Genomic DNA, 25,141 nt, shown 5'->3' on the forward strand with positions numbered 1-25,141 from the left:
CGTTGACAATTGTCAGACTTGTTTACAGTGAAAAACTCGCGACCTGTGTCGCGATTGTGCAAAACCCTCGCTTGGATCTGGCTGCCAGCGTGCACTTGTATATCATCTCGCACCCTGGTCGACCGTGGTCTATTACTGCACAATCAAAAGCGCGATACCTGCACATAAGAGCTTGTCGACAGACTGCCTTTCATGTAACGAAGCCTTTCTTCCTAGTTATCGCTGAATTTATAGAAGTTCATTTTATCATAACAAATAGTCAACATCATCGTCGCAACCTTGCGTGCACGTAATACATGCTTCGGGCGCTGGCGACATGCGAGCACCTCGCGTAATGACATACGCCGCAAGGCGATAGAAGGCCATAAGGAAGGAAGCGAGCTGTGTTTACAGGCAGTGGGACATCCGCGGCTTGCCAAAGCGGCCGTGGGCAGGGGCTTACGGCAACGCGCCCCTAGGCAGTCGACGCACTGGCGCTCGCAACTACTGGCGCCCGTGAGCCGGCGCGGCGGCCACTATGTACAGTGACGATGAGGAGGCGGAGATAGCGGTGGACATCAAGCGACTGTAAGCCATGTCGGACCACGTGTCAGTCAGGGGGGGGAGTACTAGCACGTACACTGGGTGCGCGACTTCCTGGTTGGCGTGATCCTGCCGTTGGGGCAGGTGGCCCAGCGCAATTTTGGAGTTGTAGGCCCGATTGTCCTGATTGTGCCTACAGCTGGGATGTCAAGATACCGCTGCTGAGCCAGGGCCAGAAGGAGCCGCTAAAAGCTGTCATCTCGGCCGCAAAGAACAAGGCAAGTTCTGGGGCTGAGTGCGTGGGGGCTGCGGGCCAAACGGCCGATGCCTCGCACCAGGTCAAGCGCCGCGGGATCCAAAACGCACAGCTGGTTGCGTGGGCAATGTTCCTCACCCATACCCCTTCCTCAGGAGGGAGCGGGTCACGGTTGAAGTGAGAGACACACCCGTACACAACTCAAACTTGCACCTCGTGATCCGCTTCAGGACCCATCTGTGGTGTGCACGCACTATGACGTGGACCGGCGGCGCTTCTTTTACGGCATGGACAACGGTGCCGTGTGTTTCTGGCCGCTCGATCAGTCCAGGTACACACTTGCATGATGGCTTCCGTGCTGCAGCGTGACGCACCAACAGCGGCTGATACCTGGCGCACGTACTGCGCTGTCTTGAAGTCCAGCCTTTATCAGCTAGAACATTCGCAGCTCCAAGGGTTGAGCTCGTTGTGGCCGTGTGGGGCTGTGCCTGAAGCATGCGCGTCCGCCTGTACTTGCACGCGCTGCGTGGCGGCCGCAGGCCCAACACCAGCCGCTTCGTGGGCGCGCACAAGGGGCCGGTGTCGGCCATATGCACGCCGCGCAAAGGCGACGGCCAGCTGGGCAAGGCGGGACTGATCGTGACGGGCAGTGTGGACAGCAGCATCAAGATATGGGACTACCAGGGCAAGGTCATTCTGGATCCTACGGTGCGTGTATGCAGGTTTGCGGGGCCGTGGGGCAGCGGGCACCACCGGCGCCTTGCGACAGTGGGGAGGAATGAAAAGGCCACACGACGGGTGCCGGGCGCTGCAGCGCTGCGTGCACGCTGACTGCATAGATGGTAGTGGCGCAGCTTGTAACCGGGGGGGGGGGTTAGGAAGACGGGAGCGTCCTTGCCCGCCCGGCCCTCTGCGTTATGCCTCGTATGGAAGGGTCTTGTGCGCTCTGCGATTCGGTGCAGGTGTGCGTGCAAACCCTGTATGGTCACAGCGGCACGGTGACTGCGCTGGTGATCCTGGGTGACTACATCGTCAGCAGCAGCACGGACGGCTCCATCAAGATGTGGCGCCAGGAGGAGGGCCGAGGCCAGCTGGTGTACCCCTGGTTCGAGCTGCAGGTGTGCCCGGCGGGAGGCTGGGGGGCTGCGGGGATGTGGCTGTGTTTGGGGGAGAGATGGGGCACGGCCCCACACCGCCCAATCCTAGTACGTAGGTCGGTGCGGTGAGGTGCGCAAGCAGTGGCCGGGACAGTGAGTGAAGCAGCTTGCGAGCTCAATATGCTTGAATGCTGAGCTAGGTTGAGGGCCAGAGCTCTGTGAACTGAAGTCTTGCCGCCTCCCTGTCCTCCCGCCTGTCTCAGGCCACTGTCGCGGGCATGGAGGGCTGGGTGCGCTGCATGGCGTACGACAGCAGTGGGGCGGTGGGCGACCTGGGAGCCGTATTCGCGGCGGACGAGTCGGGCGGCGTGACCAAGGTGCTGCCGGAGGCGGTGTGGGACGACAGCATACAGCGGTAAGGCACGAGTAGAGGGCGGAGGCGGGAGGCGGGTACAGGGGCTCCTGCCTCAGCCAGGAGGAGCGTGGGGAAGCGAAATACGCACGTACTGCTTTTAGGTGCTCCAGCTGCTTGCAACTGCGCGCGCGTGTCTTGGCGTTGCTCCTGCGCCACTGGCAGGCTGTCCACCCGCATGGACTTCAAGATTGACCAGCGGGTGGAGCGGCTGCACGACCGCGGCATCAGCGTCATCCGATACGTGGCCAAGTGAGCGCACGGTGCACTGGGTTCCTGGGTTGCCGAGTTGCTGGGACATATTCGTCGGGCTCGGGCATTGTCAACATCGTCTCGCCTCTAGTTAATCATGCAACCCCGCTAACTAGTCATGCCTGGAATCGCGCTCCCCTCCTGCTGCTGCCCCCAGGTGGGACATGGTGCTGACGGTGGCGTACGACCAGTGCCTCCGCGCCTACGACGTCAAGTCCTCACAGGTCCGGCATGCCTGGGTCAATGAACGCGGCTGTCAGTTCACCACCCTCGAGATCAACATTGAATTCGACGAGGTGGGGAAACTTTGTGTGTTTGTGTGTGTGTGTGTGCGTGTGTGTGTGTGTGTGTGTGTGAGTATGTGTGAATAGCACAAAGGAGAGGGTCGACACGCGTACAAGATGCATGTGTGTGTGTGTGTGAGTTCGTGCCTGCGGCCGCGTATGCAGCATCCGCAACGATGTACACCTGCCGTCTCTGCTTCCGGCTGTCGCACGCGACCCAATGCCTGTTGTCCCATCTGCCCCGTCCCCCCACCTGCCCCTTCCGCCCACCTGCCCCACACAGGTGCTGGCGGGCGACACCAGCGGCGTGCTGTCCATCTTCTCAGTCCGCACCGGCCGCCTCATGGTCACCAAGCAGCTGGTGGCGCCGCCCGGAGGCGCAGCCGCCAGCCGCCGCGGCGTCAACGCGCACGCCTCCGCCGCCTCGGGCTCCGGCACGGGGTCGGGTCCCAGCGGCATCCTGTCTGTGACGGCGGTGCTGGGCCGGCAGCTGTATGCGGTGACCACGGCTCGCGAGCTGTCGCTGTGGCTCATAGAGCACGAGCTGGAGTACAACGTGGCGCGGGGCGGGCACGACAAGGCGCTCATCAGCCTGTACAGCTGCTCCGGAGGCGTGGTGCGTGTGCGTGTGTGTCTGTGTGTGTGCGTGTGTGCGTGTTAAAGAGCACAAGGAAAACATTACGCGTAGGACAGTGTAGACAGTGCGTGTGTGTGTATATGCATGCGTGCTAGGGAAGCACGAAGGCGTGTGCGTGCATGCGTATGGTTTACGGAGGCGTTGGGGTCCGCCTCGGTCACGGGTTAGGGCAGGGGCCAGGTTGAGTTTCTATCCGTCTTATCTCAACACGCTTTCCGCACACGCAGCGCTTCACACGCGCCCGCATTCCCCCTCCCCCTCCCGTCCCCTAGGCCGGCCCCGGCGGCGACCACGACTACCGCATCTTCTCCGCCTCCATCGACAACACGGTGCGGCTGTGGGACCCGTACGACATGGCCTGCATCCGCGTCATGGAGGAGCTGAGCTCGGAGATCAGCGCCATGACGTTCTACGAGGGATGGAACCTGCTGGTCACAGGTGGGCGAGGCGGCCGGACGACGGGGGTGGGGCGGGGGGTAGCCGTCCATGAACAGCGAAGTGGTTTAGTCACAAGTATGACGGACGTGGGGATGGGGCAGTAAAGAAGGGGTATGAGTACAAGATGGGGAGAAAGACGGCGGGTCGGACGCGTGGAAAGGAGGAGAGGAGTGTGCATGGCAGTGCCTATGGCAATCGGAGCCGTCCCCGAACGAACTGCCAGTAGTTGTACTGAAGAGGTGAGGAGCTTGGTACCTGGGCTTGCCCTTGCCCTACCCTGCCACCTACCCATGGCCCGCACCGACGCACCGACACCGCAGGCCACGACAACGGCGACATCCGGCTGTGGAACCTGGACACCGGCTCGACGACAACGCTGCGGCAGCACACCAACACCGTCACCTCGCTGGAGCTGGGTAAGTGGCGCCGCGAGGGGGGGGGAGGCACTTGGGGGGGGGCACTGTGTGGGCACAGCCGCGCTGGGAGCCTGTTTCGAGGGGTATCGCACAAACCCCACGACGCGCAAGCCAGTACCCGGACTCACGGCATTCTGCGTGCCTGCTGCCTTCGCGCGCCGCCACCCTGTGCATCTGCAATAACCACTCCGTCTTGAATTGCCGCGCCTCTCCCACTCTGCAGCGCTGGTCCACCGCAATGAGGAGCTGCTGATCAGCGGCTCCTACGACGGCTGGGTGGTGCTGTGGGACATACGCAGCCTGAGGGGCGAGGAGCCGCACATGGTGGCCAAGTTCCGGGCGCACGGCCCAGACACGTCCAACGGCCTGGCCTCCGGCAGCAGCAACGGCAGGGGCGCGGCCGAGGCAGCGGCCGCAGGCGGCAGCAGCGGCGTGCAGACGCCTGAGCCGGCAGGGCACACCGGCGGGGCTGCAGCATCGACGTCACTGTCGCGCAGTGAAGCGGCAAAGGCGGCGGGCGTGGCGATGGGCCTGGGCCCCAGTGCGGTGGCGGCGCTGCAGGGGGCGCTGGGGGGGCCGGACACCGAGATCCTGGCGCTCAAGTTTGACCCGCTCAAAAAGGTCATTGTGACGGCCGGTACGGACCGGGTCATCAAGGTGCGGCGGGGCGATCTTCATAGTCATGCAGATGTCGGCGGTTGGTCAACAGGGAGGGGGCTTGCAATGCAGCAAGGCCAGCACACGGCATGTGCCAGGAAGTGTTTTCCCACTGGCCGCCTTGAACGGACCCATGACTCCTGGCTGTGCTGCGCACGTGCGGCCTGCTGTCGCCCTCAGGTGTGGGCCGCCACCGGGTACGAGTACCTGGGCTGCCACACGGGGCACACGGACGCGGTGGGCTGTCTGGCGCTGGACTCAAACTTCCTGTTCAGCGGCAGCGACGACTGCAACATATGCCTGTGGGACACGGTGCCGGCCAGCAGCGCCAGAGCCAGCACCTACGCAGGTGAGCCGCGCGCCGCGCACCTGGTCGGGGGAGGCTGCAGCGGAAGGCCGCATCGTTAACTTCGCCTTCGATTGGGCAGGGCTACAGCTTGCGGAGTGCGGGCGTTGCTTGCCGTTTCAGAACTTTACGGATGTCCGCGCTGTGAACCTATGCCTGCACGTCTCGTCGGATGCAGGTCTGCGCACGGGTGCCAGCCCTGGCCCAGCCCTGGCCCACTCCACCTCGTTGCTGAGCGGGCAGGCCGCAGCAGCCGCAGTGGGTAGCGTCGGCGCCTCCTCCTCCGGTGGCGCGCCGCCGGCCTTTCAGCTGACGTTCAGCGGGCGGCCGCTCAAGACGCTGAAGGGCCACACCCGCAATGTGACAGGCCTGGACGTGCTTCCCTCCAGCGGCAACCTGGTCAGCTGCTCCCTGGATGGGCAGCTGCTGGTGTGGGACTACGTGAGCGGAACCGTGCTGCACAGGTGCGGTCGGGCGTGCGGCAGTGGTGCTCGCAGGGTGCTGCGTCACGGTCGAGCCTCTCGAATAAAATTGTAGACGAATGGTTGAGCCTCTCGAACAGAACTATAGAAGATGCCGGGCGCTGGCAGGCGTGACCGTCGGGCGTGCCCCAGTAGCCGGCCTGCTTCTTCAAGCGGCGTGGCGCTTGACCCGGTCTGTCTTCCTTGGCTTTGGCGTGCCCGGCTTACGGCGTCCGGCTTTGGCGTCATGCCGCAGATTCACGCACGAGATGGAGGAGTTCAGGTGCCTGGCACTGCGGTACGACCGCCCTGAGGTGCTGGTGGGCACTGTGCAGGTGGGTGGGGGCGGCAATGGTGGGGGGGGGCCAGGGCGGCTTTCGAGCGCCTGAACTTGGCCCAGGTGGCTCTGGTGCTGTGACGTGACTGCTGCCTCCGCTGCACAGGGTCCGGGTACCTGATGTGTCTTATGCAAGCCCTAAAGCCGCAGTACCCGCCACCCCGCTCCGCCTTGCATCGCCCCACAGGCCAGCCTGCTGCGCTACACCATCCACGAGGCAGCTGTGGCGGTGCCGGCCAAGACGCGGCTGGCGCGCGGGGCGGGGCGGCCAGTGGCTGCGGAGCCGGGTCTGCCTGAGGACCTGGGGAGACTGGCGCTGGAGGAGCAGCAGGGCAGCGGGTCAGACGGGTAGCGGCTAGGGAGGTAGTGACTGCGTGTTTACGGGACTGCGATTCGAGTGAGAAGCTCGCGAGGTGGTAGACCTGCGGTCGCAGGGCCTTGCTGACGCGCTGCGATAGGACCCGCGACCTACTTGGCATGAGACGATGGGGATGTGTGACAAGGGGTAACGTTAAAAGCGTCAGTTGCTTCCCTGACCGTCACACCAGCATACAAGACGTGGCGGGCGCACTCTTTGGGCGCCCAAATTTACGTGTCCAAGACCATGCCCCAGGTTGATACTCCTGCCCCTGTCCCATCGCACACGTGTCCGCTTCGGGGGTGCGATGGGACAAGCTGGGCGGCGTCCCGCGACCGTGTGGTGCGCCCGCTTCGTTCGAGAGCTCACACCTGACCTGAGCGCCGCAGCGCTTCACAACAGAGCCGCCAGCACACACAGCATGACAGCAGCCACCACGCGCACTGGACATGCAGCCATGCTCAACCCAGATAACGCGAGCACCCCAGCTGGGCAGCAGGCCCAAACGCAGCTAGCCACAGCATCTCTCCCTCACCCTCACCACGCCCACCACCTGCTCACAGGAGGTCCAGCCTCCCCTCGCTCGCCACCACCCGCCTCCTCGTCCCCGTCATCCTCAGACGCACCGCATCCGTCAAAACTGCCTCCGTTGCCATTGTGCCGTTCCCCCTCCCCTTCCCGCTCCCCGCCTTCCTCGGCACTCTTGCACCCCGCGCGACCCTCCGCCGCCTTCGCCTGCTCCTCCGACAGCTGCTCGGCCGCTTCGTCTTCCATCGCCCAGGCCACGCGCACCCGGCCACCCGCCCCCATCCCCTCCAGGCGACTGTTCATCTCCGCCAGCAGCTCCTGCCGCTCCGCCTGACTGCCGCCGCCGCGCCGCCCGCTCCTACCCGTGGGGCGCGGGCACACGCCCACCACCAGCGGCGGCTCCCCAGCGCCAGCCCCCCCGCGGCCCACGGTGGTCACCGCCAGCAGCTCGCACAGGTGTCCCAGAACGGCACCGTCTTGAGGGGGCAGGCTGAAGCCTACACTGAGTCGCCTCAGTCCCGGCAGAACCGCCGCCAACTGTGCGGCGACGTCCACACCCAAGCCGGTGCAGCCGTTGAGTGCCAGCAGCGACAGCTGCTGGTCTGGCGGCGGCAGCGGCGGCGGCCCTGACATGTCATAGCTGAAGCCGCCGCCGCCGCCGCCGCCACTGGCTGTTGAAGCAGGGCTGGCGGCACCGTCTTGGTGGTGGTACGGGTGGTGGTGCTGGGGGTTGGCGGGCAGGGCTTGCAGGTGGTGGTGCGGGACGCCGAGCCGCGGCGCGGCGGGCGGGGAGTGGTGGTTGCCGGCGCCGCGGCCGAACACGGTGCGCAGGTAGTGGACCAACGCGGCGGCACGGCTAACGGCGGCATGGCTGACTGGCCCCAACGCGCCGTCGCTGTGGCGCCGCCGCCGCGGTGCTGCCGCGCCTGTCGCCGGGCCCCTGGCCCCAGCGGCGCCGCCGCCGCCACTCGACGTGGGGAGGCCCAGTTGCGCCACTGCGGCGGCGGCCGCCGCCGCCTGGCGCGCCTCCAGCTGCTGCTGCAGCTGGTATGTGAGGGCGGGCGGCGCGGCCTCCAAATCGTACAGATCCAGATCCGTCAGCGACACGGCAGCGGGCGCACCCAGCCGGGCACCCACCTCCTCCCTGCCCAAGAGAACGGCGGCGGCGGTCGGTGCGCAAAGTCAGGTCGGCTAGAACATGACCCGTACTAGCACGTCGAAGCTACGCGGTCAAGGCACGCCTCCGCTGATGCGCAGCCAGCCATACATGGCCGTTGCATCCGCCCGCCCGCCAACGTACTATTCAAGGTGGACAGCACCCCCAGCAACCCGCCCCCCAGCTTCACCCTTCCCGCACGCTCACAGCAGGTAGGTTGTGTCGTCCAGCTCGATGCCGAAGCTGGCTGTGACGTGGCGCAGCGTCATCACGCAGCCGTAGCGCCGCCGCAGCTCCGCCATCAGCCGGTGGGCCGCGCGCACGTCGTCAGACAGCGGCATGCCCTGTGTGCGCGAGTGTGTGTGCGAACGTGTCTCTGTGTGTGTGTTAAAAACGAAACGAAAGCCCGCCCAGATGACGCCGGAGTTGTGTGTGTGTGTGTGTGTGTGTGTGTTTTAGTGGTGTGGGGAGGCGCTCGGTACCCTAATGACCGCTGCAATCCCCCTTGAGCCAGCGGTGCGCATGAGGTGAAGTGCCCACAGTGATCACATGGGCATGTACGAGGTAAAGGTGACGCATGTGGTAATCTACTTGAATGTACTTCCACTTGACAGCCGCATTCGCCTTCGCTTACCCTTCGTCCGGGCATAACCCACAGGTCCCGCACCACGAAGTTCTCCACAGCGGCCGCTGCATCCGGCGTCGCCGCGCTCCCCTGCTGCTGTGGCTGTGGACCTGCCGCCTCAGCCGCTGCAACCCCACACTGCTGCCCGCACTGCTCCCTCAGCCCCTCTGCCAGCGCCATTGCGGCAGCAGCAAGAAACCCCAGCGGCCCCATCCAGGTGCGCCCCTCCGCATACGCCACCGTCACCACGCGCGGCACCGCCGCCGCCTCACACTGCTCCGCAGCAGCAGCCGCGGCGCTGGCCGCGGCGGCATCGGCCCATGGCAGCACGGCTACGTTGCCCGAGCCCGGCCCTGCCGCCAGACTGCTTGCCCGTGCCCCAAACCCGAGCGCGAGACCCACACCTGTGCTGCTCAGGCGGGCAGCCGCGTTGGGACCTCGTGCCGCGTCCGCCTGCGCTTGTGCCGCCACCTCCCATGCCGCTGCACCAGCGACCGTAGCACTGCCGCCATACCCTCCGCCGCTGCCAAAGCGACCGCCCGCGCCACCGCCGCTGCTGCCAGCTGTGCTCCTGGGCCAAGCCGGCGTGCCGGACGGCAGGAAGTTGCCACCGCCACCGCCTCCGCCACTGCTGCCGCCTCGCCGCATCGGGGGCCCGATGAGCAGCCCCGAGTTCGGGGGCATGCCGGTGAGCTCCGTGAAGTGCAGCTGCTGCAGTGCCGGCGGCGGCGACCGCAGCAGGCGCAGCAGCTCCTGCGGCAGCAGTGCCGCCACGTCAGCACGCAGCAGCCGCTCCTCAGGCCCGCCGCCTCCGCCTCCGCCGCTGCCGCCCCGGTTGCCCGCGGCGCTGCTGCCGCCGCTTGCTGGCATCCATGCGCCGGCTAGGCTAGCAGCTGCGGCTGCAGCGCCCGCTCCCGCACTCGCGGCTTTACCAGCCGCCATGCCCGGTGCGCCCCAAGCAGCCCTACCCCCGGCCTCCCCAGCCTCCATCTCCACCTCCACCTCCGCCTGCCCCTGCTCCTGCTCGGTGCCACGGCGCGCCTCGCCTGCCAGCACCAGCCGCCGCAGCCGCGGCAGCCCCGCCAGCGCGGCGGCGGAGCCGGGCCCCAGCGCGCCGCGCCGCGCGGTCACGTGCAGCGCCGTCAGACGGGTGAGGCCGGCCACGTCCGCCAGCACGGCGGCCGACGGCACCCGCAGCTCCTCCAGCCGAGGCAGCCCCGCCAGCGCCGCCACCAGCGGGCATGTGGTGCCGCTAGGGCCGCTGTGGCTATGGCTGCTGTTGCTGTTGCTGTGGGTGCTGTAGGCAGAGCCGGGGCCGGGCCTGCCGGGCGGGGGCGTGGCGGAAGCGCCTGTCCAAACCCAGGCGGCATCCGACCAGCGGCGGATGGACAGGTCCAGGCAGCGCAGCCCCGGGAACGCCAGCACCAGGGCCGGTCCCAGGCTGGGCGGCGGCAGCGGCAGTGGCTGGGGCTGGTGGCCGCGTTCCCCGCCACGCCCACGCCTGCCTCCGCGCCTGCCGCCCTGCCCATACGCGCCTGCTGAGTCCGGTGGGCCGCGCAGGGTGCCCTCAAACCACACTGCTAGACGCTCCACGGACCCGAGCACTCGCTGCGCCCCGTTGGCCTGGCCGTCGCCGCATCTGCAACTTCCTGGCGAGGGAACCGCCTCAGCCCCTGCTGTTACGGCTGCTGGTGCCGGCACTTGTGCTGCAGCCCCGAGAACCGCTGCGCTACAGCTACTGCCGGCAAGCCCCGGCTCCCATGAACAGCCCAGCGGCTGTAGCAGCGCTGCCGTCACGTCTGGCGCCCGCCCCGACAGCTCGGGGCTGCGGCCCGGCCGCAGCACCACCGTCAGCGCCGTCAGTCGGTCCCAACGTGGCAGCGCCGCCGCAAGCTGGTGCTGCAGCGTGGGCAGCTGGCGCGGCCTCTGAACTGAAGGCTCTCCGGCGCATGCTGTTCCAGGGGTGTCAATGTGGGTTCCCGTACCATGACCGCCGCCGCCGTCATTGTCGTCGTCGCCGTCCTCATCGTCCGGGCCCCAGCTGTTCGTCCCAGCGCGGGGCCCACGCTTGCCGCCCTGTCCCCGCCTGCCGCGTGCACTGCCACGACCGCCGCCCCTTCCGCTTCCCCACGGTGCGCTTTCCCTGGACCGCTGCTGCTGGGGGTCATTACTGCGGGCATTGGGCCCGGCAGCAGCGGCAGCGCTGCGTACGCTGGCGTAGTCCAGGCACAGCGCAGTGACCTGCCGATCCACGAAAGCTCTACCGGCACTGCAGCTTATGCGCACGTCCCGGAGGGTTGCTCGAGGGAAGGTGCGGAGAAGCGTGTCCTGGGACGTGGCATCCAGCGACCCCAGAACATCGAAGACATTGGCGTTGGGCCTTGGTGCGGATGTGGTTGCGCTGATCGCTGCCGCGACGGGAAGCATAGCTTATACGTCCTGATAGCTCAGATCGCGAGCGCTGGCATTAAAAGATGCCGGTGCTATTCGCAAACCGAACTTGAAGTTCGAGCGCGGGCCAAGCCCTTTGACTTCTCACGATTCAGGTGCAATTTTGCCTATGCATTTACTTTCCCAAATGAACAGGTGCACTGAGAACCCTAGTTGGGGTACTAGGGTTGCGGTCTACAAGACATCCGACTCCACAGTCCCCTAGTGTCATGAAATGTTAGATAACAGCTGTATGGTGACGACAGCTGCAACACTGTGACAGCCCATGACCATCGCGACGCCATCTGGTGCCAGAGCGCTGCTACAGCCCAGCAGGCAGGAGGCGCCACGTCCCCCATGTTTGGAGTTGGCGAGACTCCTTCCCCCATGTTCCATTCCGGCAGGCAGCTATAGGTGGTACCTCCACAACGGATTCCTACATACGTACCACCAGAGCCTTCCCGCCACGTCCGAAACGAAATCTGCTCCTGCACTCTAAACCACAACGCAGCTCCTGTCCCCCTATCGAGAAGGACCACCACGTTCCAGACTCACTTCTCCTCGGCAGAGGCAGCCGGCTTGGCGGTGGCCCCTCGCCGCCGCGTCGTCTTAGGCCGTGGTTGTGAGGCCTTCGCCGCGGCTTGCCCGGCAGTAACGGCCGCTGTGGCCCTTGCCTTTGTGCTGCTTGCCCGGCCGCTCGCGCCCGCCTTCACCTGCACCGCTGGCCTGGCGCCTCGCGGCTTGGCGCTCCTCCTCACCGGCTGCGTGACGAGAGGCCCCGGTTGTGTCCGCGCCGGTTGCTTAGGAGGATGGGCCCCCTTCCCCGCAGCGGATGCCGCTGCAGCTGCAATGGCCGCCGCAACTGCAGCCGGCGAGTCCGCTGGGGAGCCCCTTTTCGAGGCCGAAGGGCTGGTGGGCTTGCGCTGCGGTGCTGCGGGCTTTCCACCACCTGCGGACTGCTTAGCCGTCCCAGCCTTTGCTGGCTCCGATTGCTTGGCGGTTCCTTGCTTGGACGCTGCTGCAGAGCCGGCATTAGCTGCTGCAGCCGCGTCCACGGCAGCAGCCTCGGCGGATGCGGCAGCCGCGGACTCGAGCGCTCCTGCCTGGCTGGGCCCATCCGCAAGTGCAGCAGCATTGGACGCAGGAAGCGCACCCCTGGCCCGGTGCAACTTAGAACGCTGTGCCGAGCAAAGGACGCCCTGCAAATGAAGGTGACATTGCGACATCGCAGCATTAGCGCAGCATCCGCATCAGCGCAGCAAACACGCGACGACGACGCGAACACAAGTACTACCACGTGCTCTTTAACACAAGTACTGCCGTGCCAGGCCCAAGTCCTGTGGTGCACGACCCAACAGCCCCACCGCGCTTCAAGGAAGACCGCATCGTGTGCGCGTGTACAGCACGCACCTGCCGCGCCCGCAGTTCTTGTGCGGCGGCGGCTGTGAGCAAGGCCATAACTCGGCTGCGGTCCGCCAGCTCCTGCGCCGCAGAGCCGTCGGCGCCGCTGAAGCCGGCGGCCGTCATGGCCCTCACCGCCTGCAGCTCACGCACCGCCCGCAACGCTGCCTCCGCGGCCTCCACCTGCAGCGCCGCCGCCAGTTGGTGCAGCGTGTGCGGCGGAAGCGGCGCCGAAGCTGCTCTCGCCGAGAAGCCAGTCGCCGCATCCGGGCCTGCTGCTCCCAACAGCGCAGGTGCGGCCTCCTCTGAGCGGCCGGCGCTCCCGTTGGAGTCGTCAGACGCGTCGCCTGCCGCTGCCCCCACCTCACCCTGCTCCGCCTCCACGGCCGCCGACACCGCCGCCAGCACGTGCGCTTCCGCGGCCGCACGGACCCCAGCAATCAGGGTCGTCATCTCGGACGTCGCTGCCGGTGCAGCTGCAACCGCCGCTGCAGGCATGCCACCCTCTCTGGAATCCACAGGCTGTACCGCCGCCAGGTCTTCAAAGGTCAGGTGCGGCACCGCATCAAGCGCGGCGCGGGCCGCCGCCAGCAGCTGCGGCACACACTTGGGGAGCGCTGCCCACGCCGCCGCTACCCGGCGGCTCGACAGCTCCTTGACTGCCAACCGCTGCACACGCTCGTCCTCCGCAGCCGTCCGCTCCTGTGTGCACGCATACCATATCGTGCATCCATCCGGGCGGGCGGGGTTCAGTTGTGAGCTGATCGCGCTGGGCCTGGTTACGTCCAGGTACCGGTGAGTGGGCGTAGCACGAAGGGAAGGCAAAGAGTCCACAACGCAGCAATGAGCATGAAAGCAGTGCCAACACAAACACGCTCGCTTTCACCTCCTCCGTCATGTACTTGTCGTCGTTGATGACCTTGATGCGGTTCCGCTTCTTGAAATCGGCGAATGTGTCGAAGTCCCTGCACGCAGCGGGGGTTCCGGCAGGTCTAGTGGCAACTCTTTCAAGGTGCACATTCGCGCACTAGTGCGCGTGCGTGCGTGCGCGCAGTGTGCAACGCTAGCAACGAGGCTTGGAGGGCACTGAACACATGCGCTGCGCAAGCGTGTGCATCTGTCATTGCGCTCGCCCCCCTACTCACGACATGTCGGCGCCCAAGCGGCGCAGCAGCTCCCCATGCACCTCCCACACCGGCCGCCGCCCCGCCTCCAGCTCCTCCTCCGCCCAGGCGTGCAGCTGCGGCCCCAGCAGCCGCCGGCTGAGGTCGGGCAGCTTGTTGACCAGCTGGGGCCCGAACAGGAACACCAGCGTGGACGCCAGCGAGGGAGGCTGCGGTTGTGCCTGCCCGGCCGCAGCCCCAGCTGCATTGCCACCGCCGCCGCCTGTGCTGCTGGAGGTTGAGGCGGAGGCATGGGAAGCCACACGGCCCGTGTCTGCGGCGTTGGGCGCTGCGGGCTCAGAAGGAGGAATGGGCTCGCCACCGGGGCCGCTGCTTGTGCTTGTGCTGGCGCCGGTGTCCGCCTGCAGCAGCCGCGCGGTGCGCTCGAACAGCTGCGTGATGTAGTCCAGGGTGGTCCCCTGCCGCCGCTTGTGCTGCAGCAATTTGTCGCAGGCGGTAGCCGGCAGGCAGCAGCAGGCATAGCTCGTTATAAATTTATAACCATCCTCACCGCCAGCAGTCTGTCCTTCCGCATGCGCATACTCACACAGCACACGCGTACAGTGCAGCCATGCAGCGCAAGCAAGTTACACGAACACAAGCAATCAGCTCGCCCCAGTCCGCCTACCCGGTGCAGTGTGCGGGCGACGTTGTCAGCGCTGTTGAATGGGTCCTCCACAAACAACAGCATGCGGTTCAGGTCGTAGGGGCGGCACGGCCGAATGTCGCCATAAAAGGGAGAGATGCCCAAGGGCCTGCGCACACGCGTGTTAGGAAAGTACAAGGGGAAAGGGTCGACATCGTGCAGGTGTGTGTGTGTGTGTGTGTGTGTGTGTGTGTGCGCGCGTGCGTGCGAGCGTGCGTGCACAGCGACATGCGGGCTGCCCTCCCTGGTCAGAAGCACGAGCGCAATCATGCCAGACAATGAACGGTACACCCCTGAATCCTGCTGGCCCTCCAATGCCTCACGATACAGCCCCGCTGCATGCTTCCTTGTACCGTTTCATGTCCGAATTACACCCGTGTCACAGAATTGGTGATGGGACCCCCGAATCGTACCCAGTGTCTCTTCGGCCCCGGCAGCTGCAAAACAAGCCCCGCGCTTGCAGGCGCTCTCCAGCCACCGTCCCAGAGTACTTCTGCTGCTCAGCTTCACAACCTCGCACCAAGCAGCACCGTACCGTACGGTATGCAACACAAGCCCCGCGCTTGGCAAGGCTCGGGACCAATGCGGTCAGCTTAAGCTGCTTAGGGCCTTTGGGGGCTACACTGAGCATTGCGCGTACCGTATACTATATCACTATTGCTTAGTACAGGAATAGCGCCATTAGCCAAAGCAGCCCGTTTGCGTGTTTTCGCCTGACTTGGATTCAGAGTGCACAGAAATTAGTGACAGGCTCTGGCAAATCCTAGTCAACATTGTTCCCTGCTACCGTATTAGTGATTTTCACCAATTGACCAGGAACGCGTGGCAGTAGGGTATTCCGTGTGTCGTAATCCTTGCCTGGTCAGTGGCTTCTTGTTGTGAAGGGCCGCTCGCATCAGACCCCCGCCGTCCCGCACAAAGCCCCGGAACAGCTCCAGCAGTGAGGCACCGCCCGGAGCAGCGCCACCACCACCGCCGCCGCCGCCGCCACCCGCAGCCTGAACGCCGCTGTATCGCGACTTGAGTCGGCCCACTCGCCGCACCACATCCGCCCGCAACTGCATGGCACAGCCGCAGCGGATACACAATAGGGTGCCGCTGAGGGTCAAGACACCTAGCGTAGGAAGCAGCACCAGCAGCAGCGCCATTCTCGTAGCAGTAGCAGTAGTACCGCAGTAACACCAGCAGCCGCTGAAGCAGGGGTCATCAAACCAGGCCCCGCCTGCCACACCTCATCTGGCAGCTCCTGGTCGCCCTGCAGCAGCCGCGGTGCTCGGGCAGGCGGCGGTGCATCATGCAGAAGCTGCTGCAGCGGCGGCAGCATCGGTGGCAACACGTGTCGCTGTAGGTGGAATATGACCTGAGGGGCGGGGTGTGTGTGGCACGGGGCGGGGCGGGGCCGCAGGTGACGGCCGCAGGTGAAGGACGCACCGCATTGGCGTAGCTCATGCATGCGCATCGTGTGTAAACTGCTGGCTGCTTGTGTCGATCAGCTGCCCGTGAAGCCTACTCTTCACTACCTACTCCCACCCCCATCATGATGGGACATTGTCGCTGGGCTCGGGCATACGATCCCCACCTTCATCCCACGCCTCTACCCCTGTTACCCCACTTCCTGCTGGGTCGCACCAGCAGTGTGATGCACCAGCTGTTAAAGGTGTGGGAGGCGGCGTCGTTGATGCCGTTCGCCTTGGCCCACAGCTTGACCTGCGGGCAGGCCAGCGAACACGCACACGTGCGGCGGTGCACATGTTTGTCAGCGCTGACGGTGGCATCTGAGGCTAGTCGTACGACGCTGCCACCCCCCCCCACACACACACCCCGACCTATACGCAGGACTTAAAATCGCTAACTCGCGCGCACTCACAACCTACCCAGCTCGCGACCCCCGCTCCAAGCCCCCTCCAGCCCGGCCGCTGCTCCACCCGTTGCTCCCGCCAGCCCCTTGACCCCTACCAGTCTGAACAGGGGGCTGAACGCCGGCTGCAGCTCCGCCGCCTGCGCCACCAGCCAGGCCTTGAGGTCCTCCCGCGCGCTGCCCGCCACCAGGTCCACCTGCACGCCGCTGGAGCGGTCCACGAAGCGGATCAGCGGCACACGGGCCTGCGGGAGCCGGGGCGGGGCAGGCGCAGGGGCGGGGCGGGGGGCAGGGCGGTGTGTTGCGGATCACGAGTGTGGTGCGGGTGAGCGTGTGCGGGCGGGGACGGGTGGGTGGGCATGTGGAGGGGCTCTGCAACTCGGCATTCGCCTGTCCTGACCCCACACGCAAGTCCCCTGTAAAAGCATGGCGTGGCTGTCATTACTCCAGTACTCCATCAAAGCTACACCTCCGTCCCTAGCTACCCCCCGCCGCTCACCTTCGTGATGTCCTCCACTCCGGCGCTGCTGGTGACGCCGTCCGCGAGCAGCTGCGCCACCACCTGGTGCAGCGCGCGCGTGCGTGCAGCCCTGGCCGCGGCGTGCTGGTAGGGGAGCAGAGCGGCAGAAGGGAGGCGCAGAAGCAGCAGCGCAAACAATTAGGATGGTGGCGAGCTCAGGCTAGTTCCAACGAGCCTTAGCGAACGGCCAATCCGCCCGTCCCTGCCAGCTGCGTCAAAGTGCACTCACCAGCGGCATAAGCGCTCCATCCTCCTGCTTCTGGCCCCTCCTTCTACGGGCAGAGGGCACCTGGCCCGATAGGACCTGTGCAGGGGCGGTTTTGAAGACGTGCAGATGTGGGTGCGTTGGGCCTTCACGCAGCTGCGCGCAGTGCTGCCCGGGTCTGGTGGGAAGGAGGTCGCAATCGCACGAGCCTGTTGCAGATTCTGACACATGAGGTCGAGTAGTGATAGGTCTTTCGACTGGGAACGCACCAGGTCTAGGTCAGACTTGGCGTCATAGTGTCCAGAAACGAAGGACCCGAAGGGAGAGACTTTGAGTGGCTGACCGAGCTTGTCTATCGACTGCTGCACCCGTAAGATGAGGTTTTGCCGAGTAGCGTGCGCCTCGGGTGTTGGCGCAGTTGCCTGAGTGCAAGAGCGGGCAAGGCGAAACACCGAGGCGCAGTCACTGAGGGGCCAGCGGGCACCAGCGCGGGTATTTGGCACGACTGGCTTGGCGCGGGCCGACGTCGCGGCTGCCTTGCCGTGTCCATGTATATAAAGGATTCATTATATTAAGCTCATTGTATTCCATGAAACGGCAGGTTGATGCTCCAAGAGATTCCGCGACGTCGCCAGGATGCTTTGTTGGCGCCGGCTCTGATTACGTGAAAACCGGCCATACCTTTGCGATGTGCTCAAAGGCTTCGTTCAGCTCGTGCGTGTGGTATAGGTGGGCGGTCGCGACCAAAGAGCTGCCTCGCCGGAGCACGGTCTTTGCTAAAGTTACAACGATGTGGGCAGGCGTTCCTAGCAGCGCGGGCAGCATCATGTGAAGCTTGTGTGTTGCGGGGTGCCACGCTGGGACATAAGTCAGAATGGGGGCTGGCGATGGATCCCGAAACACACGCCACGCCCCATGCCGCCATCCACGCGGGGGGCATGCCAGGCCCCGCTGTTCCAAAGACTCGCGCTTTGCTGCTTGCTCCCGCTGCTCTAAGCCAGCATTTGGACTCGATTGCGACCTGCACTCTGGGTGCAGCACAGCAGCTCGTCATGAGTGCATGGGCATGTTCGGAGCTTTATATGCAACCTGGGAACTGACCACCTCCAGTGCCCCACTCCTCCCTCATTTCTCATCATTATACACACGGATGCAGGCACATGCATCCCACCACAGCCATGGCGAGCCACGCGTGTAGGCCAATGTATGTCTGTACTTGTCACGCACCCGGATCAAGCCAGCTTATTAGGGACGCATTCATGAGTCCGTGCGCTCGTCCAAGCCAAGCCCCGCATGGCGCCACCCGAGTCCTTTTCCAGGACCCGGGGCAACTTCCCCATTTCGACATACACAAACATATGTACACATACGGTATATACACACACAAAGACACACAGGTACACACGTATGCAGGTATGCACCCATCACAGTCTTTGAGCACAGGGCCTTTCCCAAGATCACTTGCACACGGGCATGCACATTTGAGACAGAGACATTGTCAGCACACGGCAAAATCCAGCTACGTCAGCTGGGGGCACACATCTGGCGGCGCCTTGCTACGCCGCATAACAAACCCTTAGAATACATGCCTATGGAATCATGGGCATGCATTCCTGCATAGATCGTTGCCCGTATAGCAGCTACCGTATATCCAGTCTCCCGCCTTCTAACGACTCCACTGGTGCGCATCCCCGTGCCTCTAGCTCACGCCGTAACAGTGCCAACATGCAGTGATGCACAGCGTCACATGCTAGTCTGTCTAATCGCTTGTGTACCCGTTGCTGCCCTGTCTACCAGTGCACCGCATGCGCTCGATGCAAACACCACACGCTTGATAGCTCCACGATAGGTTCTGTGCGCTAGCACCAGATGATCACGAGCTGCTTAGGCAAACGTCTCGAAATACGCCGCCTGCACGATTGTGACGGGGTGGGAGCGTGAGCGAAAACAGCAGCAAAGCAAAAGCGCTTGACAACATCTTGGTCAGCGCCAAAAAGGCGAGCTTAGGGTATGTGCATGCTGGGGGTGCTGCAACAAGTAGGTCTCCATCCTTGGCAAGCACGTGCTTCGTTTCAAGCACATGTCCTCCGGTGCACGCAATGGGTTCCGAACACACAGGCTCGGCCCACTCACCTGCAGCCGCGACTTGGCGGCGCGCTGCTCTTTCTTTGAAACGTCAAACTTGTTAGTGAAGGTGTCGGGCGCCGCCTGTATCGCATATCAACGGGTGACACGCGTCAGGAGGGCGCCTTCAAGAGCTACTACCCACGGCACCAGCAGCCGCGTGCGGCAGCCTAGCTAGCTTGCTTCATTAATACCACAATCATACCTTGAGTGCCTCCGCCGCCAGCTCCTTCAACGGCCCCAGATACTTCTTCATGTCGGCCTGCGAACCGGGGGCCGCAGGTACCGTGTCGACAGTGGTTGCAGAAACAGCATGGGCGCATCAGGACGGCTCACAACACAGGACATGCTTCCTCAACCGCCCGATCACAGCCGCAGTCTGCCTTGCACAGGTACACCACACGGCTGCTCCCATCTGGAACCCGCACTCACCAGGCTTTCCTCCGTCGGCACCCGGCGCTGCCATGACCATCGCGCATAGCGGCGGTTGTAGGCAGGCACATCGGCCCAGCCCGCCGCCACGCACAGGCAGAAGGTGATGCCGGCGGCCCGCTGCGCGGCGGCGGCCACCCCGCGCTCTGAGTCGGGCAGCGACGTCAGCTCCTCCTTCAGGTCCCAGGCGTGCGCCACGTACGCCGCCTGCCCGCTGTGTGATGGAACATGGAAAGAGGCACGGTTGCAAAGGGTAATACAAATTAGCAGCGGGCCATGCCGGACTATGGTGCGCTCGGGCTTCTGGCACCCTCCCCGCCAACGCTTTAATATGATTTGCCCCCCCTCTCCGCGGCCCTGCGCACTCACTCCTCGTCCAGCCCCATGATGCGCCTCCGCTTGAGCGCCATATCGGGCTCGTTCTTGTCCTCGTGCGCCAGCCAGTGCTCCCGGTCACACAGCTCCTGCACGGCAAAGCAAGGCTGCGGTTGGAAACATGCAGGCCGGCCCAAGCCCTAGCACCCGCGGAGTCCATTGCTACCGCCCTGCCCTTGCCGGCCCATCCCATTAGTGCTACAGTACCTTGGGCATGAATGTCGTGTAGGGCGCGGGGTCCAGGCCCACGGTAATGCTATGCAGCTGCGGCGGCTGCGCCAGGGCACGAGCCAGCTGCCGGATGGCGGCCGGGCCCAGCAGCACCGGTGTGAGCGACACACGCCGCATGTGCGAGTTGACCTGCGACAAGGGGCCAAAAACTGAGCCAGGATCACGGCGGAAAGAGCGGGTGAGCTGGGCGCACAGAATAGGACATGTCTGCAGCCGCCGGGCGGCTTACCGGCGTCGAGATGGGCGGTAGGTTGTCAAGGTACAGCGGGTCTGCGGGCCGCACGTGCAGCTGCCGCAGGTTGCTGGCCGACAGCCCCAGCGCCAGCAGCTCCCCCGTCAGGCGGGCGGTGGAGTGCGCACCCGAGGACTCGGCGCCGGGGGCCGTGCACTTGACGAACTGCGGATGGCAGGAAAAGGGCACCATGGATGCCATCAGCACTCACAGCACATGCTCGGCGAGCGGAACCCGAACGACACCTGCCCAACGCTAGGCATGTTTCGTGACCTGCCCGCCCTGATCAACTGAATGTCGCCACCTCAATTTTAACCCACCTGCAGGATCTCCAGGATCTTGTTGTTCTGCAGCGCGTTGGCGAGCAGCGCCACGTCCGGCGGCGCCAGCACTGACTGGTGCACGCACAGGTGCCGCAGCGTGCGCCCAATGCTCACTGCAGCCCACAGCGCCGGCCGCCCCGGCGGCAGTGGCTCCAGCTTCTGCGGCTGCTGCTGGATGGTGGGTGACGCTGGCGCCATCGCTAGTGACGCCGAGCTGCCCTCCGGCCCCAACAACCCAGGTCGCGCAAGTAACATGTGCTGCTGCTGTGAGGCACCCACGGCCGCGCCGCCCGGCGATGATGGTGCGCTTGACAGCGACGCTGTCCGACCGCTGACGGGCCGCGCCGAGCCCGGCCGGCTGCCCGGCGGCGGCGCCGGCCCGGACGGCGGGGCCGGCATCATCGGGCTCCCAGGCGCGCCGCGCCCGGCAGCCGCCATCGCCGTCACCGTTGCCGCCGCTCTGTTTGCGGCGGAGGGTGAGTCCAGGCAACTGTGCATAGCGCTAGACGGGCGGCCTGCCGCGAAGGTCGCGCTGCCGGTGATGCTCCCAAACGTGGGCCGCCGCTTGATTGGGGACGCCGCCGCGCGCTGCGCCGCCCGCGCCGCCGTGGCGCTGCTGAAGCTGGCACCGCTGCGCTCCGACATGAGGCCACTGCGCTCGCCCACCAGGCCGCTGCTGCGCTCCGGGGCCAGCGCCCCTGAGGAGCTGAAGCTGGAGCCGCCGGCGCGGCTCAGCTCGGGCCGCAACCCGTTGCCAGGCGAGCTGAAGCTGGGGTTGCGCCGCAGCACCGGCCCGCTGCCACCACCCAACGTGCCACTCGCGCTACCCCCCAGGGTGTTACCTGGGCTGCCTCCACCCGAGGGAACGCCCGGGAAGCTGCCGACGCTGCGGCTGACGTCCGACCGGGAGTTGCCGCCGCTGAAGCTGGAGCCGCCGGCGCGGCTGAGCTCCTGCCGGATGGCGGTCACGGCCGGCGAGGAGGAGGTGAAGCTGCCGCTGCTGCGCATGATGCCGTCACGCAGCAGCGGCAGCGCGCTACTGGTGCCGCTGGCCTCTCTCCCGAGCAGGGTCGAGCCGGCGCCCGTCCGCTCGCCAGACCCTGGGGGGCCCTTGGGGCTGCTGGGGGCGGAGCCCACGCCTGAGTGGCCGTTCATGCCTGCGATGTTGGGCTTTGCGAACTCGTCGGGTCGCGGTGGCTTGAGGCTGATCCACAGCTCCTCGATGCCGCGTAGGTTGCTGCTGGTGGCCCCCGCACCCGAGTGGGTGGGCATGGCAAGCAGGTCACCCACTGCCTGGCACAGCGCCGGCCCCGCGGGCAGGTAGGCCCATTGCATCCGGCCCGTGTCCAGCTCGCCGTACTCGCGCAGGCTGAAGCTCTCGCCGTCCCAGCCGCGCAGCCCCCCGTCCGACAGTGTGACCTCCTTGGTGCGCTGCTTGCCGCTGAGCACCAGGCCGCGCGGCCGCAGGTCGCGCAGCTGGATGGTGCGCATGATGTTGAGCATGTCCGCCTCCGACGCAAACCGGAAGCAGGACGCCAGGTCGGCGATGCCGTCCGGCCGCACACACCCGCCAACCTGCAGGACAGGCGCCATCAGATTAAGACTATCCGTGTACTAGCAATCAACTCAACGGATCGGGCGGCTCCTCCAGTCCCCCGCACCCGCCTTCCCCCACTGCACGCCGCTTCCTCCGCACGCTCCCCGCCCGCCCACACCTTGAGCAGCTCGTGCAGCGCCGCCGTGTCGCCCATCTCCACCGCGTTGGGCGTCACAGCCTGCAGCAGAGCCTCCTTCAAGCGCCTGCGGTGGGGAGCCGGAGGTGCATGAAAACGAGCATTGGTGGCAGAACGATGGATCACTTAAGGGGAGGCATGTCGGATGATGTAGCGTCATCCCCACTCACTTGCGAATGGCGTTGTTGAAGGCGTTCACGCCGATGCCCTGCTCAATGCAGCCTAGGATGTAGGTCTTGTCTGAGGAAACAGTGGCCTGCGGCAACGGATGCAGAGGCATGCGTGTAAGATTGTGCGGACCCATAAGCTGAGCCACCACTCTCGCAGGTCGCATACAGCCGCACACCAGCCGCACCTGTGCCGTCCGCACGTCGATGCTGCCGCTGATCACCTGGGTACGGCGGAAGACATGGGAGGCAACAATTCATGAGATTAGTCCAAGGGCTCAACACTCCTTAACATGCATGGACACCCAGCCTCCGGAACGTACCGTCACGGTCTGCACGCGGGTGTCTTTTGAGTCCTTGACGTCCACCACCACCTCAAAGTCCACGCCTGAAAGTGATCGGGCCAGCACGTCAACACAGACGACTGCAGTCAGCCTTACATACATGTACACTGCCATCGCAGGCCGCATTCACCCGCCTCATGGCCCCGTTACCACCACCTTGCCCTCGTCCCCGGCCCCTCCTGAGCCCCAACGCACCCGACGCCTGGATAGCTGTGAGCGCCTCGAACAGGCACCACACGCGAGTTGGCGCGATGGGGCTGCGCCAGGGGTGCATGGTGAACAGCACCGCCTTGCTGGACCGGATCACACCTGGGTGGGGGCAAAGCGCGTTGTGAGGAAGTTTCTGGAAGTTCAGAGGAGTGGGCGGCACTGCGTGGGCTGCCGTCGGCGCCTTTCACACGCATGCGCGTGTGGCCGGCAGGGCACACGTTGCTGCGCAAAGCACATTCGCCCTGCCCGGTGCATTCGAATTGTTTCAGCCGCCGCCCCACCTGCGAAGTCGCTGTCGGGGTGGTCTTTGAAGTCTCCCGTGAAGTGCTGCGTCACCGCGAAGATGTCCACCCTACAGCGGGCCGCCCAGACAGGCAACAGCACCCATGGCACGTCAGGCGACGTGGTGTATCCGGCAAAATCCATGGTTATCCCGCTTGCTCTTGGATACCAGAACCACGGAGTACCCCGCGCCACTGCCATCGTCGCATAATCATGCCTGGAACCCCCCACGTGAGCTTGTCTGAAAGTGAGCTCCTCCTGCATGTGCCAACGCCCCTGCCACCACCCAAGCAAGCCTGAACCATGTCAAGCATGGCCGCTATCCGTGCAACACCAACTCCATACGCACCAGTAATCTGCACAGCGGTAGGCAGTTGGCAATGTGCGTAACGTCAGGGAACGGCTCGCACAGATCTGGGATAACGGTTAGGCAGCGCAACAGCAGGGAGCACTCAAACAGCACCCAGCCCTGACACTTACAGACTGGCACGAAGCGGCCGCCACCCTTTGTGCCCGGCAGCTGCGCGTAGTGGTTCTCCAGCATGGAGACCAGCGCACCAAACTGCAAGCACGCGCGGGATGCCGTCACGACTGTCTTGCAGCATGCACAACGCTTGACATTCGAGCCTGCGGCTTCCACACCCGCCCGGCACATGCGACCCTACCTTGTAACTCCAAGCGTGCGACGCGAAGAACCGGGCTTGCCCGAAAGCCTGCGTGAGCGAACGACATACGTGCTGTTTACCGACCGTGTCCTTCGACCCTCAAGTCCCTCCACCCTCGTTCCCAACCCCGAGCCAACCCCCAACCCACCTTGCTTTGCAAGGCCTGATCGCCTGAACTACCAAAGCTCTCTGCTTCACTCCCTGACTTACCTGTTGGACGATGCCATCCGTGTCGCGTATCGTGCCTGACGTGCACCACGCCAGCTGGTGCTTGGGCAACACAAGACCCGAGAGTAATGCCTGCTGATATGACGACTTTGCCTGCGCTGTAGCTGGTCGGATGAACAGCTTAACCACCTGTAAATCGATGGACAGGTGCGAATAACCTTAGCGTTGCCCTGCAGAGCCAGCGAATTCGCCTTGCATGCCGAACCTCGGCGGTCGTGAGCTCTCCATATGTCTTGCTCTCTCCGGGAACACGTTCCACACATAGTCGTCGCAGGAAGTGAATATGAACCGCCCGCTTTGGCAGCGGGACAGGCTGCACCGCCATGTGGCTTTCTGCTTACTTCGCCGTGCCAGAGGGCCGCCTGTCACATAGGTAACATATATAGGTAAACACGCATAGAAGGCTGCGGCGAGCAGCGATGGAACTTTGGGACCGAGCTAGAAGGTCAGTGCAGCAGGCGGTTTTTGTTTCCCTACTGTTAAGTTCATGTTCGTTTCAGCGGTTATATGCTACTAGCGCAACAAGCACAGTGCGCGCGGCCGCACGGCATTGCTGTACAGTAATTTCCCATCGCCCGACGTCGCCGCCCGAGTGTTGACCGGTGGAAGTACGGTCGCGACCCACTGTTCTGCACATCTGCACATTGGAAATCCCCATCGCTCCGCACGCCCAGTAGCTTCGTGTTGCTATGTTCCAACGTATGTGGGTCAGTGGTTCTAGCTGTCAGTATCTTGGCGACACGTTTCCGGTTTTGACAGGGATTGTGCACATGAGGCAGCACGTGCAACA

General features: G+C 64.8%; 4 protein-coding genes across 4 annotated transcripts; 1 reads left to right on the top strand and 3 right to left on the bottom strand.

Moving 5' to 3' along the window:
• Nucleotides 1–97: 97 nt before the first annotated feature.
• On the top strand, nucleotides 98–6,630 carry CHLRE_06g280350v5 (uncharacterized protein). The gene is made up of 16 exons (XM_043063247.1): nucleotides 98–567; nucleotides 722–800; nucleotides 1,009–1,109; nucleotides 1,318–1,486; nucleotides 1,741–1,896; nucleotides 2,139–2,290; nucleotides 2,453–2,539; nucleotides 2,697–2,835; nucleotides 3,107–3,439; nucleotides 3,733–3,898; nucleotides 4,219–4,314; nucleotides 4,538–4,971; nucleotides 5,152–5,320; nucleotides 5,496–5,781; nucleotides 6,035–6,113; nucleotides 6,303–6,630. The coding sequence occupies exons 1-16, from the start codon at nucleotides 518–520 to the stop codon at nucleotides 6,465–6,467; spliced, it is 2,661 nt and encodes an 886-aa protein (XP_042923953.1). The 5' UTR covers nucleotides 98–517; the 3' UTR covers nucleotides 6,468–6,630.
• A 1-nt stretch (nucleotide 6,631) lies between these two features.
• Nucleotides 6,632–11,267, bottom strand: CHLRE_06g280385v5 (uncharacterized protein). The gene is made up of 3 exons (XM_043063248.1): nucleotides 8,792–11,267; nucleotides 8,365–8,501; nucleotides 6,632–8,145 (listed from the first exon to the last, which is right to left on the bottom strand). Exons 1-3 carry the CDS (start codon nucleotides 11,207–11,209, stop codon nucleotides 7,011–7,013), a joined length of 3,690 nt encoding a protein of 1,229 aa, XP_042923954.1. The 5' UTR covers nucleotides 11,210–11,267; the 3' UTR covers nucleotides 6,632–7,010.
• A 54-nt stretch (nucleotides 11,268–11,321) lies between these two features.
• CHLRE_06g280420v5 (uncharacterized protein) lies at nucleotides 11,322–17,867 on the bottom strand. The gene is made up of 13 exons (XM_043063249.1): nucleotides 17,687–17,867; nucleotides 17,275–17,427; nucleotides 17,030–17,104; nucleotides 16,780–16,884; nucleotides 16,379–16,525; nucleotides 16,052–16,129; nucleotides 15,654–15,782; nucleotides 15,281–15,480; nucleotides 14,405–14,531; nucleotides 13,759–14,210; nucleotides 13,500–13,578; nucleotides 12,623–13,315; nucleotides 11,322–12,411 (listed from the first exon to the last, which is right to left on the bottom strand). The coding sequence occupies exons 1-13, from the start codon at nucleotides 17,828–17,830 to the stop codon at nucleotides 11,764–11,766; spliced, it is 3,030 nt and encodes a 1,009-aa protein (XP_042923955.1). The 5' UTR covers nucleotides 17,831–17,867; the 3' UTR covers nucleotides 11,322–11,763.
• A 204-nt stretch (nucleotides 17,868–18,071) lies between these two features.
• Nucleotides 18,072–25,047, bottom strand: CHLRE_06g280450v5 (uncharacterized protein). Its single transcript, XM_043063250.1, has 19 exons — nucleotides 24,557–25,047; nucleotides 24,334–24,480; nucleotides 24,124–24,171; nucleotides 23,939–24,020; nucleotides 23,808–23,814; nucleotides 23,458–23,528; nucleotides 23,162–23,275; nucleotides 22,946–23,010; nucleotides 22,811–22,846; nucleotides 22,626–22,711; nucleotides 22,438–22,522; nucleotides 20,720–22,297; nucleotides 20,397–20,564; nucleotides 20,144–20,296; nucleotides 19,931–20,025; nucleotides 19,562–19,775; nucleotides 19,335–19,391; nucleotides 19,139–19,213; nucleotides 18,072–18,916 (listed from the first exon to the last, which is right to left on the bottom strand). Exons 1-19 carry the CDS (start codon nucleotides 24,674–24,676, stop codon nucleotides 18,890–18,892), a joined length of 3,228 nt encoding a protein of 1,075 aa, XP_042923956.1. The 5' UTR covers nucleotides 24,677–25,047; the 3' UTR covers nucleotides 18,072–18,889.
• Nucleotides 25,048–25,141: the final 94 nt, after the last annotated feature.

Source organism: Chlamydomonas reinhardtii, chromosome 6, assembly GCF_000002595.2.
Source record: "Chlamydomonas reinhardtii strain CC-503 cw92 mt+ chromosome 6, whole genome shotgun sequence".
Lineage (NCBI taxonomy): Eukaryota > Viridiplantae > Chlorophyta > Chlorophyceae > Chlamydomonadales > Chlamydomonadaceae > Chlamydomonas > Chlamydomonas reinhardtii.